Consider the following 19,299-nt stretch of genomic DNA (forward strand, 5'->3'; position numbering starts at 1 on the left):
GAGATATTTAAGCAAACAATCCCATTTACAATTACATCAAAGACAATAAAATACCTATAAATATATTTAACCAAGAAGGTGAAAGATTTGTATAGTGGAAAATTAAAGCATTAATGAAAAACTCTGAAGACTCAAATGAATGAAAAGATATTCTGTACTAATGAGTTGGAAGAATTAATATTGTTAAAATGTCCATACTACCCAAAGCAATTTCCACATCAGTGCAACTATTATCAAAATTCCAATGGCATTTTTCATAGAAATAGAAAATTTTTTAAAATTTGTATGGAACCATAAAAGACCCCAAATAGTCAGAGCAATCTTGAAAAATAACAAAGCTGGAAGCATCACATTCCCTAATTTCAAACACTACTACAAAGTTACAGCAATCAAAACAGTAGTACTAACATAAAAACTGACACATAGATCAATGGAACAGAGTAGTAAGGCCCAAAATATGCATAAACCCACACATATGTGTATACGTTCAATTAATTTATGACAAACAAACCAAGAATATAGTGGTTGGCCAAAAAGTCCATTAAGTTTTTTCTGTAAAGTAAAAAACACATATTTCATTTTCACCAATAACTATTGATCTGGATATGTTGAGTATGTTAGCTATCTACCATGTAGTAGAATGTTGATTGTTCTCAATTAATGTCTTGATTTGATCGCTATCAACTTCAACTGGTCTACTTGACTGTGCAGCATCGTCCAGTGAGAAATCTCCAGCAGGAAACTTCGCAAACCACTTTTGACACATTCGATCAGTCACAGCACCTTCTCCATACACTGCACAAATCTTTTTTTTTTTTTTTGTATTTCAGTTGTGTTTTTACCTTTATTAAAATAATAAAGCATAACATGTTGGAAATGTTGCTTATTTTCTTCTGTCTTCAATATTAGAAAGGCTACATAAAAATTCACCAATTTTGAATTTTTAAGTATGTTTTATTGATTATGTTGTTACAGTACCAATTTTTTCCCCTTTGCTGCCCTCTGCCCACTACCCACCTTCCTTCCAGCAATCCTACCAACCCTTTGTTCATGTGCATGGGTTGTGCATATAAGTTCTTTGGCTTCACCCTTTCCTATATTATTATTAACTTCCTCCTGTCTATTTTGTACCAGTCAATTATGTTTCTTAATCCTGGCACCATATCCCCATTTCTCTCCCTCCTCCCTCCCAGCTGATAACCCTCCAAATGATCCCCATACCTATTATTCTGTTCCTATTCTAGTTTACTTAGTTGGATTTTGTTTTATTTTTTAGATTCAGTTGTTGGTAGTTGTGAGTTTGTTGTCATTTTAGTGTTCATAGTTTTGATCTTCTTTTTCTTAAGTAAGTCCCTTTGACATTTCATATAATAATGGCTTGGAGGTGATGAACTCCTTTAGCTTCAGCTTGTCTGGGAAGCACTTGATCTGTCCTTCCATTCCAAATGATAGCCTTGCTGGATAGAGTAGTCCTCGTTGCAGGTTGCCTTTCATCACATTGAATACTGCTTGCCAGTCCCTTCCTGCCTGCAAAGTATCCTCTGAGAAATCAGCTGATAGTCCTATAGGCACCTCCCTGTAGGCAACTCTCTGCCTCTCTCTTGCTGCCCCCAGGACTCTGTCTTTATCTTTCACCTTTGGCATCTCAATCATGATGCTTCCTGGTGTGGTCCCCCTCTGGGTCCAGCTTACCCTGGACCCTCTGTGCTTCCCAACCTGTATGTCCATCTCTTTCACAAATTTGGGAAGTTTTCCGCAGTTTTTTCAATTCTTGCTTCCTCATTCTGCACTGGTTGACTATTTTTTTCTTCTTTATGTTCCAAATCATTGATTTGAACCCCGGCTTCCTTCACTTCACCGTTGGTTTTGTGTGGATTTTCTTTCTTTCATTTCACTTACCATAACCTTCACTTCTCTTATGCGTTTGCCATACTCAAGTATACCTGTCAAGTCTTTGAGCATCTTTATTACCAGTGTTTTGAATTCTGCATCTGTAAGGTTGGTCATTTCCTCGTTGCTTAGTTCTCCCACTAGAACCTTGATCCGTTCCCCCTTTTGGGTCATACTTCTCTGTCTCCTCATTCTGACAGGCTCCAGTGCTTGTTTGCCTCCGCGTCCTAGGTAGAGCTGTTGCTCCTGTTATGTTGTAAGGGGCGGACCCTTAGGGATTTGTCAGTACAGGGCAACCCGTTTCACCACATTGTGGTGCTGTATGTGGGGGAGGGGTCAGAGAGGAAACAATGCCGCCTGTCCAGCAATCGCTCTTTTCTGGGCATCTCTCCCACTTCTGCACCAGACTGGGCCCCTCTAGCTGCTGCCCTGGCCATCGTTCCCAGAGTGGGTGGGTCTGTGGATGGTCTAGGATTGTGGGGCCCTTTAAACAAGTAGACTCTGCTGAGAGATCGGCAGTTTCTGCCTCCACCCCAACCCCCACTGGTCTGCACAGTCAGAAGCAATGAGGCTTGATTTTCCCCGGTGCTGAGATCGTGAGCTGCTAGGTCCGGTGAGGAGCTGGGAATGCTCCCCAGGTGTCCCTCCTGACTTTAAAATGTGTGACTGCGCTTTCTGCTGGCCTGCCACTGCTGCTGCTGCTGCTGCCACCACACCACATCCTCTCTGCCCCAGCTCCACCCCTCCTACCTGTCTGGATGAGTATTCTTTATATCTTTGTTTCCTGGACTTCCATGCACTTTGATTTTCTGGAACTTCTGGTTGTTTCTGCTCTGAGGTAGTTGTACTTCTTCTGAGTTGTGGAGGGAGACCAGTGTGTCTGTCTATGCCTCCATCCTGGCCAGATGTCTTGATTTTTTTTTTTAATGCAAGCTAATATGACAACTGTCACAATACGATCCAACAAAATTGTTTTGAATGAAGTTAAAGACAACTAGAGCCATCTTAGGGGGAAAAAAATGAAATTTTTGGCCAACCCAATAAAATGGAAAAAAGCAAGATTTTCAATAAATGGTGGATAGTCACATGCAAAAGAATAAAACTGGACTGCTGTTTTGCACGATACACAAAAACTGGATTAGAGACTTGAATGTAAGACCTGAAACCATAAAGCTAGAAGAAGACATAGGTAGTAAGCTTCTTGACATCTGTACTAGTGATGATTTTTTAGATGTCACACTAAAATCAAAGGCAACAGAAGCAAAAATAAACAAGTGGGCCTATGTCACTCTAAAAAGGGAACCATCAACAAAATGAAAAGACAACCTACCAAATGGGAGAAAAATATTTGCAAATCATACTCGTGATAAGGGGCTAATATCCAAAATATATAAACAATTGATACAACTCAAAAACAAAAACAAAAAAATAAAGAAACAAAAAACCAAAGAAACCCAAACTAATCGGATTAAAACATGGGCTCTGGAATAAAGACATTTTTCCAAATAAGATATACAGATAGTCAACAGGTACATAAAAAGATGCTGAACATCACTAAGCATCAGAGAAATGCAAATCAAAACCACAAAGAGATATCACCTATTAAAATGGCTATCATCAAGAAGATAAGAAATAACAAATGTTGGTGAAAATGTGAAAACAAGAGAACCCTGTGCACTGTTACTCTTTGTGGGAATGTAAATTGGTGTAGACATGATGTGGAATTACCTAAAAAATTAAATATAGAACTATCATATGATCCACAATTCCACTTCTAGGTATTTATCGAAAAAAAAAAAAAACACCAACTGAAAAAGATATCTGCACCCCCATTTTCATTGCAGCACAATTCACAATAGCCAAGATATGGAAACAACCCAAGTCTCCATTGATGAATGAATGGTTAAAGAAAATGTGGCACATAGAATATTATTCAGCCATAAAAATGAATGAAATCTTGCTATTTGTGACAACATGGATGGATATTGAGGGCATTGTGCTAAGTGAAATAAGTCAGATAGAGAAAGACAAGTACCATATTATTTCACTTACATTAAAACAAAAAGCGAAACTGAGTTCACAGATAGAGAACAGATTTGTGGTTGCCAGAGGTGGGGGATTGTGGGTGGGTGAAAGGGGTCATAGGTACAAACCTTGAGTTATAAAATAAGTTACAGGCATGTAATGTATAGCATGTTAAGTACAGTTAACAATACTGTACTACATATTTGAAAGTTGCTAGGAGAACAGATCTTAAAAGTTCTCAACACAAGAAACTAAAATTTAGTTAACTAATAATGTGGTAACCATTTCAAAATATAAACAAATATCAAATTATTATGTTGTATAACTGAAACTAATTTAATATGTCGATTATACCTTAGTAAAAAATTACTAATGAAAAACCTCAAAGACATTCTAAATAAGTGGAGACGTATTTTGTATTTATGAACCGAAGTCTCACATTGTTAAGATTTCTTCCCAACTTAATGTATTAATTCAGTAAAATCCCAATCAAAATCTCAGCAAGCTGTTTTGTACAGAAGGAGAAACTGATTCTAAAATATATATAAAAAAGGTGAAGGGATTAAGAAGTACAAATATGTAGTTACAAAAGTTACAGGGATGTAAGGTATACCATAGGCAATATAGTCAATAATATTATAATAACTAAACCCTGGCTGGTTTGGCTCAGTGGATTGAGCGTTGGCCTGCGAGCTAAGTGTCGCTGGTTCGATCTTCCAGTCAGGGCACATCAGAGAAGGAAAACTCTGATTCCAAAAAACCTCCACTGCCTTGCGGCATACCTCTTCAGGGGAAAGGCTAAGGGAGTAAACCCCGACAGAAAATCCGGAGCCGGAGTCCCTAAGGCGGTTTGACGTTGTAGTCAACACCGGCAACTCCTGCGGCGCACCTGAACCCAAGCTGTATTGACTCCGTCTTTCCCTTGGACCCTTCAGCTGCGAAGAGAGGGGTGGTCTGCTGCATGGGCAACAGCAGACCCTCCATATCACCCTGCCCAGGCTCTGTAGCTTCAGCTTCACTGGAGAGGACACTCCAGCGTCATTGCAAGATGTCGATTCGACACGGGAGGAGACAGATACCGTGTCACTCCCGAGTCGGACTGCACAGCCATTCTCGGCGGTGCAGATAGACTCTTAAGAAGCTACACCATCGTCTCTCGAGACGGACGGCTGCCGACGACGACGATTATAATAACTAAGTATATTGCCAGGTGGGTACTTGAAATATTGGGAGATCACTTTGTAAATTATATGATTGTCTAACCACTATGCTGCACACCTAAAACTAATATAAAATAATATTGACTGTCTACTGTAATTGAAAACTACAATAAAAAAATGTATATGAAAAGGCAAAGAACCAAGAACAGCCAATACAGTACTGAAGAAGATGAACAAAGCTGAACAACTCACACTACTCAACTTCAATAATTACTATCAAGGTACAGTAATCAAGACACAGATCAATGGAACAGAAAAGAGACCCCAGAAACAGACCAATACAAATAGTCAACTGATCTTTGACAAAGAAGATTGGTAATTCAATGGAGAAAGAACAGTCTTTTCAACAAATGGTGCTGGAACAACTGGATACCTATATGTAAATGTGTTATAAATACGTGAAACTGGACTTCTGGCCAACATGGAGGCTTAGACTGACACGCTCTGTCTCCCTCTACAACTAAGAAGGAATACAACTACCTCAAAACCAAAGATAACCAGAAATTCCAGAAAATAAAATTACATGGAAGCCCAACGTATGAAGTTATAAACCAGCATTGCTCGTCTGGACAGGTAGGAGGGGCGAAATTGGAATCAGGACGGAAAGGTCGGGCTGTGCTGTCTGTGGTAGCAGTGGGGATAGCGGTGGGACTGGGCTGCGCTGTCTATGGTAGCAGTGGGGATAGTGGCAGGACTGCGAGAAACGCCAGGGGAGCAATCCCAGCTGTAGTCGAGACCCAGCAGCTCGCGATTCCAATGGTAGGGAAGGCAGATCCCCCATTGCCTTGGACAGTGAGACCATTGGTAAGGAGACTCCCGGTCTCTCAGCAGAGAGTAACGGCAGGATTCCATCTTGGACCCCCGCCCCCAAGCAAAGCGCCACAAAGCGGTGAAAAAGGTCACTGGTTGCCGGGTAGTGATGAGTGCCCAGGGCACCGCCCCCTACAGCCCACTCAGGAAACAAAGGTAAACAGAAAACTGACAGGGTGAAACAGACCATGATTGAAATCCCAGTAACGCAGCTCACCAGGCAGCAGATGAGGGACCTAACCGATGAGCAAATAAATCTTTCTGGAGCTCAGTTCAGAGGTATAGTCATAAGGTGGCTTACAGAATTAACAAAAGATTTGGAACAAGAAGGGGAAAGAATGAAAGCTAGTCACACTGAAGCGAACAAAAACACATACGAGACAAGTGGTGAGGAAATGAAAACCAGAGATCAAATCAACATATCGGAACATAGGGAAGGAACAAACAGTCAACCAGTGCAGAAAGAGGAAACAAAAAGGGAGGAACACGAGGAAAGGCTCAGAAACCTCTGGCACAGCTATAAGCAAATGAACATTCGGATAATAGGATTGCCAAAGGGTGAAGAAGAAGAACTAGAAATAGAAAAATTATGTGAAAAAAAAATGAAGCAGAACTTCCCAAACTTGGGGAAGGAAACAGACTTACAGGTCCAGGAAGCACAGAGAGTTCCAGAAAAACGGGACCCAGGGAGAACCACTCCAAGACACATTAGAATCAAATTGTCAAAAATTAAGGATAAAGAGAGAATCCTAAAAGCAGCAAGAGAGAAGAAGAGAATTATGTACAAAAAGGTCCCAATTAGACTATCAGCTTATTTCTCAAAGGAGACCCTGCAGGCAAGAATGGACTAGCGAAAAATATTCAAAGGAATGAAAAGCAAAAACCTACAGCCACAAATACTCTATCCAGCGAAGCTGTCATTCAGAATAGAAGGACAGAGAAAGTGCTTCCAGGACAAAGTAAAACTGAAGGAGTTCATTAGATCCAAACCACTATTATATGAGATGTTAAAGGGACTGGTTTAGAAGAAGGAGGATCAAAATTATCAACATTAAAATCAAAACTGCATTGCAACAACCAACAACAGAAGCTAGGATATCGAAACAAAGGCAAACTAAGTAGGCAACGAGAATGGGAAAAGAATTATAGGTATGGGGAGCATATTGGGGGGAGGTCACCTGGGAGGGGGAAGGGGAAAAGGGAGGGAGATGGTACAGGAATTAAGAAGCATAGTAGGAGGGAATGGAGTACACAGAAAGAGGTTGAGAAGGACTATATGCACAACCAATGGACATTGACTGAAAGGGGGGGACAACTGGAAGGAGAGGGGTTACTGGGTGGAGGACAGCAGAGGGGAAATTAATTGGGACAACTGTAACAGTATAATCAATAAAAGGTATTTTAAAAAATAAATAAATAAAATAAATATATGAAACAACCTCACTGAAGAGAGTAGAGGAATAATTCTATAAATATAAAACCATCCTAAAATTTAAGTTATTTTTTTAAAAAGGACAACCATAAATTAATAAAGCTGGCCTTAGAAATATGGAAAGGCAGGCAGGCAAATAATACTGGTTTGTGTTAATGGGAAATTATTTTTCACATTTAAAAGCTTAAAAATTTATTTTTAAATTCTCACCTGAGGATATGTTTGTTCATTTTTTTTTAGAGAGAGAGGAACATCAACAGGAGAGAGAAATATTGATTGTTTTCCTACTGGATCAGCCCCAACTGAAGATCGAACACACAGCCTAGGTATGAGCCCTGACTGGGGATCAAACCTGCAATACAGTATTCCCTCACTTATCACGGGTATTACGTTCTAGATACCCCCTCCCCGTTAAGTAGGAACCTTATATTTATTCTACACTCTTAAACCTGTGTAACTTCAACAACATACGTATACAGTACTGCAAAATCTCATGAAATAGCAAAAAGTCCGCGATAAGTAATTAAATGTAATATTTTTAAAAATCCTGTGATATAGTGAGGCCGCAATAAATGAACCGTGATATAGGGAGGGACTACTGTATTATGGTGTGTGTGAGATGCTCCAACCAAACAAGCCGCCTGGCCAGGGTTGTTTAAAATCTTTTTATGAATGAACACTTTCAATAATTTTCAACTGCAAAACAATAGAACAAGCACATAGTGGTTCAAAAGTAATTACTGAAAAGCAATTAAGATAATAGTGCAATAGCTTGATTACAGACTATGGACTAAATTCCATTATTTATGGAATACAAATTCACAAGAGTTTCTGTATATTTACTGCATATTAAATTGCATTATACCAAGAGGGAGAAAAGGAAATAATTAAAACAGTTTAAGCTATGTTTACAAAATTAATTTTATTAAAAGTTACAGCTTTGTTGGTTACCCAAAGTATAGTTTTGTAACTGAAATACACAACAATTACACAATTAAATAATTAAACAAAACTTAAATCATCATTCCAATTTAAAGTTAATGATTATTTTATGTACAGTAAATAGATTATATAATTCCACAAAGATAGAAGACATTAGAAAAAGATAATAGTGGAAAAACACTAGAAGAAGGGGTGTAATACCAGTGAAGAAAGTCTAGAGCGGAAAGATCACAGCAGACAGCTAAACCAACAATACTCTAAGAGTTTATTCAAATGTCTTAAAAAATGGAGGTTCAATAAGAGAGATGTAAAATTGCTCTCCTAAGGCTTTTAGCTATTTGATGAGTCAAATATTATTCATGTCAAACTATATTTTTTAATTTGAAAATCAAAAGGTGGTTGACTTCCAAATTATAAACTGCATTTTCTTCTCTGGCTTAACCACAATTTTGTAATAAGAGCAAGAGAAGCAGAAGAGTATTAGGAAATAGAATGAAGGTCAAACAAGAGATCATATAATTTATATATATACAAGTTCTTTCCACTTCAATACTTTTAATTTACTAACTTTTATCCACACTAATTCAGTAAAGATTCCATAAAAATGGCATTTTAACTCTACCACTAACAGAGGATATAAATGATTGTGAGCTGTGATAGTAGATATACTTCATATTGCTTATTTTTTAAGCTGATTCATTTTTTAGAATTTTCAATAATTTAATCTTTCCTGTATTTTTTCCCTTTACCATTTAGTCCCCTTATATCCCCCCCAGCAATCACCACACCATTGTCCATATCCATGAGTCCTTTTTCTTTTTTGCTCAGTCCCTCCACTCCCTAACCTCCTCACCACCACTAGCTGTCATCTGCCCTCCATCTATGAGTCTGTCTCTGTTTTGTTGTTAGATTAGTTTGTTCATTAGACTCCACACATGAATGAAATCATATTGTATTTGTCTTTCTTTGACTTGTTTATTTCACTTAGCATACTGTTCTCCAGGTCCATCCATACTGTTGCAAAGAGTAAAATTTTCTTCTTTTTCATGGCTGAGTGGAATTCCATTGTGTAAAGGCCCCTAGTTGTTTTATCCACTCATCTGCTGATGGACACTTCGGCTGCTTCCGTATCTTGGCAATTGTAAAAACACTGCAATGAACATAGGGGTGCTTATGTTCTTTCAAATTGGTTTTTTCGGTTCCTTTGGGTATATTCCAGAAGTGAGATAAAGAAGTCAAAATGTAGATCCATTTTTAGTTTTTTAAAGATATCTCCATACTGTTTTCCACAGTTGCTGCACCAGTCTGCATTCCTACCAACAGCGCAAAAGGGTTCCCCTTTCTCCACATCCTTGCAGCGCTTGTTGTTTGTTGATTTATTGATGATAGCCATTCTCAGAGGTGTAAGGTGGCATCTCATTGTAGTTTTAATTTGCATTTCTTTGATGTATAGTGACGTTAAGCATCTTTTCATATGTCTATTGGCCATCTGTTATGTCCTCTATAGGGAAGTGTCTATTCAAATCTTTTGATCATTTTTTAATTGGGTTGTTTTTTTGGTGTTGAGTTTTGTAAGTTTTTATAAATTTTGGATATTAACCCCTTATCAGATGTATAGGTGAATACGTTCTCCCATTCTGTAGGTCATCTTTTTATTTTGTTGATGACTTCCTTTGCTGTACAAAAGCTTTTTTGTTTGATGTAGTCCCGTTTGCTTATTTTTCCTTTTTTCTTTTTTTTTAATTTACCCCCTCTCTGGGGAAATATATCTGTTAAAATATAGCTATCAGCAATGTCTAAGGTTTTGCTGCCTATGGTTTCTTCTATGATTTATATGGTTTAGGAACTAACAGTTAAATTTTGATCCATTGTGAATTTATTCTTGTGTGATGGAAGACGGTGGTCTAGTTTCATTTTTCTGCATTTACCTGTCCAGTTTGCCCAACATCATTTATTGAATAAACTATCTTTAGCCCATTGTATGTACTTGCTTCCTTTATTGAATATTATATGACTATAAAGGTGTGGGTTTATTTCTGGGTTCTCTATTTTGTTCCATTGATCCATGTGTCTGTTTTTATGCCAGTACTATGCTATTTTGATTACTATGGCCTTATAGTACAGTTTCATATTAAGTAGCATGATTATTCCAACTTTGTTCATCTTTCTTAGGATCTCAGTTGCTATTGGGGCCTTTAGTGGTTCCATATAAATTTTTGAAATATTTGTTCTAGTTTTTTGAAATATTTCATTGAATATTTGATAGGAATTGTGTTGAATCTATAGATTGCTTTGGGTAGCATGGACATTTCAATGATGTTAATTCTTCCTGTCCACGAATACAGTATGTGCTTCTACTTATTTGTATCTTCTTCAATTTTTTTTTTTTTCCAGTGTCTTACAATTTTCCAAGTATAGGTCTTTTACATCCTTGGTTAGGTTTTTTCCTAGGCATTTTATTCTTTTTGTGGCAACTGTGAACGGGATTGTTTTCTTAATTTCCCATTCTGTTAGTTCAATATTGACTTATAAAAATGTAATTGAGACTTCCGGCCAAGATGGAGGCTTAGACGGACACGCTAGGTCTCCCTCTACAACTAGAGAGGAATACAATTACTTCAAAACAAAGGATAACTAGAAATTCCAGAAAATAAAACTACACAGAAGTCCAACATATGAAGTTATAAACCAGCGGTGCCATTTGGGCAGGTAAGAGTTAAAGAGGGCAGTGCTGTTTGCGGTCGCACCTGGACAACGGCGGGGCTGCGAGGAATCCCGGATCCATCAAGCCCCTGGCGGTGTGCGACCCCGGCGAGGAATCCCGGCTGCGGCCAAGCCCCTGCCGGTGCGTGACTCCGGCGCTGGGGAGAGCGGCCGCCGCATCGCCTTGAACAGTGAGGCCCAGGGGGGCGGGAGGACGGATCCCAGTCTCCTAGCTGAATAACTGTGTGAATCCATCTTGGACCCCCGCCCCCAAAGAAAGCACCACAGGGCTGCGCAATAGGTCGCGGACAGGCAGGCGCCGGCCGGTCGCTGATTTGTGACGCGTACACAGGCACTGCCCCCGACAGCCGGCCCAAGAAAACAAAACGCATCTGTCAAAATGAGGCAGACAACTATAGAAATCCCGGTAACACAACTCACCAGACAGCAGATAGAGAACCTGACAGATGAACAGATAAGAAACCTGTCAGAGGCTCAGTTCTGGGCCATTGTTAACAGATGGCTTACAGAATTCACAAAAGAGCAGGAAAAAGATATGAAAGAAGCGAAAAACTTTCATAACGAAAGGAACAAAACCGCATACGAGACAGAAGGAAAGGAAATAAAATCCAGAGTTCATTTCAAGAAACTGGAATATGGAGAAGGAACAAGCAGTCAACCAATGCAGCAAGAGGAAATGGGAAGCAACAATGAAAGGATCAGAAACCTCTGGGACAGCTATAAAAGGCCCAACATAAGAATCATTGGTTTGCCAGAGAATGAGGAAGATGAACTAGAACTTGAAAAATTGAGTGAAAATATAATAAAGGAGAACTTCCCAGACTTGGGGAAGGGAATAGACTTGCAGGTCCAGGAAGCAAGGAGAGTTCCCAAGAGACTGGACCCAGGGAGAACCACTCCAAGACACATTATAATCAAAATGTCAAAAATTAAAGATAAAGAGAGAATCTTAAAAGCAGCAAGAGAGAAGAAAAGAATTATGTACAAAGGGGTCCCAATTAGACTATCAGCTGACTTCTCAAGGGAAACCCTACAGGCAAGAAGAGACTGGCAAGAAATATTCAAAGTAATGAAAATCCAAAACCTACAACCACGAATACTCTACCCAGCGAAATTGTCATTCAGAATAGAAGGACAGAGAAAGTGTTTCCAGGACAAAATAAAACTGAAAGAGTTCATTAGATCCAAACCACTGTTATATGAGATGTTAAAGGGACTGGTTTAAAAAAAAAACAGAAGCTAGGGAGATGAAACAAAGGCAAACTAAATAGGCAACGAGAGTGGAAAAGGAACTGTGGGTACGGGAAGCATATTGGGGGGAGGTCAACAGGGAGGGGGAATGGGGAAAGGGAGGGAGATGATATAGGAATTGGGGATCAAGGTAGGAGGGAATGGAATAGACGGAGAGAGGTTGGGAGGAACTGTATGCACAACTAATGGACATAATCTAAAAGGGGGGGACAACTGGAGGGAGGGGGGCCACCGGGTGGAGGGGAGCAGAGGGAAGGGAAATTGGCACAAATGTAATATTTTAATCAATAAAACACATTAAATCTGAAAAAAAATGTAATTGATTTCTGGATATTAACTTTGTATCCTGCTACTTTGCTGAATTTATTTCTCAGTTCTAGTAGTTTCTTGGTGGAATCTTTGGTGTTCTCTATGTACAGTATAATGTCATCTGCAAATAATGAATTTTACTTCCTCCTATCCAGTTTGGATTCCTTTTATTTCTTCTTCCTGTCTGATTACTGTGACTAGGACTTCCAATACTATGTTGATTAAGAGAGATGATAGATACATATTTAGTGTCATTTTTTGTTAGACTATGTTCCTCTTTTTTTTCTCTCTCTTTTCTTCTTCCCTTCTCCTTCTCCTTCTTCTTCTTCTTAACGCAAGCTCTTTAACATTTGTTGCAGTACTGGGTTGGTGTTAACAAACTCCTTTAGCTTATTCTTATCTGGGAAGCTCCTTATTTCTCCTTCCATTTTAAATGATAGCCTTGCTGGGTGAAGTAGCCTTGGTTGTAGGTCCTTGCTTTTCATCACCTTGAATATTTCACACCACTCCCATCTAGCCTGAAATGTTTCTGCTGAGTAATCATATGACAGCCTAATTGGTGCTTCCTTGTAGGCAACTACCTGCTTTTCTCTGTGGCTTTTAGGATTCTCTCCTTGTCTTTAAGCCTCGTCATTTCAATTATGATGTGTCTTGGTGTAGGCCTCTTCGTGTCCAACTTTTTTGAGACTCTCTGAGCTCCCTGAACTTGTGTGCCTTTTTTCCTTTACAAGATTAAGGAAGTTTTTGGTCACTATTTCTTCAAATATATTCTCGATCCCTTGCTCGCTCTCCTCTCCTGGTATTCCCTTGATGTGAATGTTGTTACGCTTTACATTGTTCAAAATGTTTCTTAAGCTCTCCTCGTTTTTTAAAATTCTTTTTCTTTTTGTTGCTCTACCTGGGTTTTTTTCTACCTTGTCTTCCAAATCACTGATTCCATCCTCTGTTTCATCTAACCTACTGTTTATTCCTTCCAGTGTATTATTTATCTCAGATATTGTATTCTTTATTTCTGATTGGTCCTTTTTTATGGTTTCTATGTCTTTTTTCATGCTGTTGAATATCCTTATAATCATTACTCTAAACTCTCTATTTGAAAAGCTGCTTAGCAACATTTCATCTAGTTTTTCTTCTGGAGAATTCTCCTATTCTTTCATTTGGGGTTTGTTCCTTTGTCTTCCCATTTTGGCTGCTTCCTGGTATTTTCCATCTTAGTTGTTAAACTAATCAGTGATATAAGCTGTAATCAGCATCCTGGCTTAAGCATCACATGGTGGGGCAGAGTAATTCCTATGAGCAGGGCTATTGCTTCCCTTCAGCCTGCTGCCACTTGGAGAGCAATGGTGTACCTAAGAAAGATGGTTTCTGCAGTATGGAGAATGGCTCAGTACAGGGATCCTGGCAGCTTTTCCTTTTGTTCTCTCCCCAGAGCCACTAACCCCAGACTCTCTTCACTCATATGTAGTCGACTGTGCCCTCCCTCTGCTGGAGACCAGAGTAAGTGGCTGCAATGCAGGTGAAAAGAGAAAATTTTAATGGAAATTTTGTGTGTTGGCCCTTTAAGGGGCTGTTTGCACCTTCAGCCACTTCTCCTTGGAAGACAGAAACCCTGCTGCTTTTCACAGCTAGATGTTATCTGGGTTCCTTTTCAACTCTGGTGCTGTAGGCCAGTGTCAAGCTAACTGAATGCAGATTCCTTTTCATCCGGCAATTGGATGAAATATATGCGAGGCAAGGTTGGAATCTCTGATAGTTCCTTTATTGCAGATATTACAGTATCTTGCTTGCACCTCTGCCTCTTACTTGCTTGGCATCACTCCTCCGTTCGCTCACTGCCCCAACACTTGCTCCCTGCTGTGCCCACTCACAAGCACTCTCATGGGGGTTCTACTTCCTTTATATTGTGTATAAACAACGTTGGCCACTAGCCAAAATATGACCTCAATGCTTATATATAATCCTAAAGATAACATTAGATAGGCTTGCGAGCACAAGACTATCTAATGTTATCTTTAGGAGCCCGTGCCTGGGCATCGGGGGTGAGGAAGGCCCGACTAGATTCTATTGTCCTCATAGCTTGGAAGCTCATCTTTGGGTTCAGATCTCACATTTCTCAGGGGGAGCCTCCCTGGCTGCTGAAATATCCCTCCAGAACTTCAGCTTCTGCCTCTGGGAGCCCAGCCAGCCCTCTTGCACCTCCTCTGCACCCCCTACCAGTCTCATTGTAGTTAAGTGGTCCTTCTGTCTTTCCTTGGTTATAAGGCTTCTCTCCAGCTAGTGTTCAGTCAGTTAATCAGGATGATTTCTCTAAAATTTAGCTGTAATTCCAGATCAGTCCTGGGAGGAGATTAGTACAGCTTCCACTTACTCCTCTGCCATCCTGGATCTCCCCATACAGTTTATTTTTGTAGTCTGTTTTTGTACTCATTTGTCAAGTTGTGGATTTTTTCTTAATTAGCAGAATTTGACACAATAAGCTCTGTAAAGTCAAATAGGTGTAAAAGAATGAGAGTCTTTAAAATGCAGATGAAAAGAGAGAATTATGATGAACACAAAACTGGAGAATTGTTTAAGTATTGAGGAAATATTAAATGGTTCTTTTAAATTAATTAAATTAAAAAATAAGAATGGCTTTGAAAGAAGATCACAAACTACTCAATGTGTGACAAGTGATATTTGACTGTAAATAACAGGAGCTGAGGAAAAGCAATTGGTATAATGAAAAAACTCCTGCTAGCTAAGGGTTCATCATGAATTATCCATAATCCTTAGTCTAATGTTAACTGATGAGAAGATAGGAGTTTGTTGGAGGATAGAAGAGTTAAGATGCTTCTTAAATGTTTATTTCAAACCTGAATGATTTCAAAGGTTGATGAACTTCTATCAACCTTTTGCACAGCCGTCATATTCATGCTATACTCTTATTCATTTTTTTCCTAAAGAAGAGACTATGGAGATAAACCATTGGTGAGTTTATATGCAACCACAACTGAAAGAGAGTTAATTGACAGAATCTTTTATGATTTCATTTATATTTTTTAAAGGACTTTCCAAATCTCTAAGACATGAAAATAAAGAACAAGGTAGTAATGACATGCCATAGCCGCTAAGACATTCCCCGTGAATTGCTTGTGAAGATTATTAAGATGGTGTTAGCTTTTAAAATATATTTTCTGTAAATATAAAACTGGTCAGTTTACAAAACTTATTAATACACACATCCATACAAATATGACACATGTATATTTTACAGATGTTATATAAAATGGTTATGCCTAAGTTTGAGTTTTAAAATATTTTATTTATTTACTTTTAGAGAGAGGTGAAGAGAGGGAGAAATAAAGGGAGAGAAACATCGATGTGTGAAAGATTCAGGCGCCTCTCGCAGACCTGCAACCCAGGCATGTGCCCTGACTGGGAATCGAACTGGGGATCTTTCAGTTCACAGGCCAGCACTCAAATCTACGAGCCACAATAGTTAGGGCTAATTTTGAGATTTTGACTGATGAATTTATGTTCCTATTCGGTGTAAACCTATTCAGGAATAAAACATACATCTTTTTCAGTCATTTTGGGCTTTTAAATTTATAATTTTATTAAGAGCCTTTTGGAGTTCATCTTATTCCAGATTAGAAATTTCTGAGCTGTGGCTGCTATTATTCAGTGGACTGAGTGCCTGCCTGCAAACCAAAGGGTCACTGGTTCAATTCTCAGTCAGCGCACATGCCTGGATTGCAGGCCAGGTCCCCAGTTGAAGGCATGCAAAAGGCAACCACACATTGATGTTTCTCTCCCTCTCTTTCTTCCTCCCTCTCCCTCTCTCTATAAATAAATAAATAAATAAATAAATAAATAAATAAATAAATAAATAAATAAATAAATAAATAAAATCTTAAAAAAAAAAAGAAATTTCTGTTCTTTCCCAAATGTCTATGTCCTATCTCTTCAATTATATTTTTGAAGTCCTTTACAGGCAATGACTAAGTTTCTAACTATAACATCTAGTCTAAATAAATGGCTATATGAGTATAATAAACATTTTAAATTACAAACTTAGTTAAATATCGGCATGAATCAAGCATGAACTTCTATCAACCTTTTGCATAGCCGTCATATTAATGCTATACACTTATTCAATTTTTTCCTAAAGAAGAGACTATGGAGATTAACCAATGGTGGGTCTATAATGTAACCAAAACTGAAAAAGAGTTAATTGACAAAATCTTTTATGGTTCCATTTATATTTTTTAAAAATTCAGTATTCACTTTCTTTATTTCTAATATATTATTAAGGGTACATGTTTTGTTATTATATGATTCAAAGGTGTCATGAAAATAGCAGCACATTTCTCAAACTGATGTTAAAATTAGAACTTTATTGATATATGTTACTGTGGGAACTTCTGTAGAGTATCACAGTGTATATAACAAGAATTTTAATTTTTCAGTGAGAAAACATGAACATGAATATGTACAAGTACATGCCACTTAAATGTATCAAATTATTTAGTGTTAATAGAATACCATTTAAACATTAAGTTTTATATGATATAATTAACCTTTAGAACAAATTCATAGAAGTTCAGCTTTTAAGCAAGAAGTATTATGACAAATAGAAAAGAATTCAGTTTCATTTGGGGTACATTTGAAAGCACATTCATGCTTCTCAGGCCAACAATATAGAATTTTGGATCACTAATATTAATCACATGTTCCAAGTACACACCTTGCATATACATGCATGCACACAAACACACACACGTATTTATTCTCATTCTTATTCTTTCTACACCGCTCCCCACTTCCCTCTCTCCCCTTCTTCTTCTTTCCATATATAGAAATACAGTCATATGGAAAGACAGAGTACATGGTGAATAGTAGACACTAAAAACAAAAGACATAAAAATCATAAAACTTACTTCATCAGCCACCATGCACCTTAAAAAAAAGAAAAAGAAAACTAAATTAATTTTTTAATTATCAAAATCAACCATTTTAAAAGTTCTATTAAGTAGTTTGCCACAAAACCATTTACAAATGTTAAAGTACTAAGCCAGAGAGAGGTGTTTATATAAGTGTGCATGAGAATGAGAACATGGGCCAGTGCTGATTTTATCAGACTCTGCAGCTGCCAATGGCATATGGCTATGTGGGAATGTTAGAGCTTCAGACGTGCTGTTCCCCACTGCCCACCCATGGAGACAGCTACAATGACCCTTCAAAAATGTGAGCAAAATGGCAAGTGATTGTACCAATGAAGTCCCTCCTTACCATTAAACCTTAAAATTGGTCTTCTCCAGAGATTAGGAAAATACTGTATTAAAGTGCAAGAAAATAAATGTCAACTACATATCAGCACGTTATACATATAAGTATATATGCTGTATTATATATGCTAAGTCTATTTTCAAGCTGAATTTTGGTTTCTACTATCATTGTGCTAAATTTTCTCTATCCTTTCTTATTAGCCTATAGGAGTAAATTCTACCCATTAAAAATTGAGGTTGGGGCATAAACTGAGGTCCTAAGTAAAAGAAAAAGCAAAGAGCAAACAGAAAGAATAACAGATACGGTCAGGATCATGAGTGCCCCTTAGAGGTAGTGAGCACACTACTGGGAAAAACCAGTCTCCTAACTGAGGGGATCTCCAGGCAACCTAAAAAATATTGAAATGTTATAAAAGTTTTAAAAGAATGAAGTCTCTATTTCTATTTTTTCTTCCTTTTTTTCCCAATGGTCTTGACATTATATTTTATGTTTTCTTTTAACATAACACACAAATTAAGAATTTGGTAATAAACATATTATCAAGGAATAAATTACAGGTAAAATGGAACTTTGTTCTTAAAAAGAAAAAAGGTATCAGGTTACCTATTAAGTATTTTTAAAGGAAATATAATGCAAATACTTTAATTGATAGTTAAAGCATATACAATAATAAAAAGTTTATTGCATTTTTTTCAAACAAGCCTAAAAACTAGAAATAAAAAAGCAATACTTTGAGAAACATGATTTATTTTCAGGAAAATTCATGTGTTTATCTACTTTTTCATTTTAAAATCCAACTCAAATTTAATAAAGATGTCACCTGAAGTATAGATTATTTATTGTCCACTATGTACCTGGCACTGTTCTTTTTATTTTTTTTTTCCGTTTATTTTTTGGTTTCTCAATCACAGTTGTGCCATTTTTCCCCCTTGCTCCCCCCCCAATTCACCCCTTCTCCCGCAATCATATCCCTCCCCGTTGTCCATGTCCATGAGTCATTTATACACGTTCCTTGACTAGACCCTTCCCTTATTTATCCCTCTTTATCTCCCTCCCCCCTCCCCCCTATTGACTACTATTCTACTCTTTGTCCTGTTTAGTTCGTTTGCTTGTGTTGTTCTTTAATTTCCTGTATTAGGTGATATCATATGGTATTTTGCTTTCTTTGCCTGGCTTATTTCACTAAGCATAATTGTCTCTAGTTCCATCCATGTTGTCGCAAATGGCAGGAGTTCCTTCTTTCTTTCTGCTACATAGTACTCCATTGCGTAAATGTACCACCGTTTTTTGATCCACTCATCTACAGATGGGCACTTAGGCAGTTTCCAGTACTTAGATATTGTAAACAGGGTTGCTATGAACATAACGGTGCATAAGTTTTTTTGAATTAGGATTTTAAGATTTTTCGGGTATAATCCTAGCAGTGGA

General features: G+C 38.0%; 1 protein-coding gene across 3 annotated transcripts in view; it reads right to left on the reverse strand.

Moving 5' to 3' along the window:
* Positions 1-19,299, reverse strand: part of ZRANB3 (zinc finger RANBP2-type containing 3) — a 282,266-nt gene that overhangs the window by 165,771 nt on the left and 97,196 nt on the right. For all 3 annotated transcript variants that reach the window (XM_090267121.1, XM_090267113.1, XM_090267104.1), the window contains one exon: positions 17,523-17,541. In XM_090267121.1, coding sequence (XP_090123247.1) covers positions 17,523-17,541 — 19 coding nt within the window. The remainder of the gene's footprint in view (positions 1-17,522; positions 17,542-19,299) is intronic.

The sequence above is a fragment of the Furipterus horrens genome, unplaced genomic scaffold (assembly GCF_987537825.1).
Source record: "Furipterus horrens unplaced genomic scaffold, mFurHor1.1.pri manual_scaffold_1, whole genome shotgun sequence".
In the NCBI taxonomy this organism is placed as follows: domain Eukaryota; kingdom Metazoa; phylum Chordata; class Mammalia; order Chiroptera; family Furipteridae; genus Furipterus; species Furipterus horrens.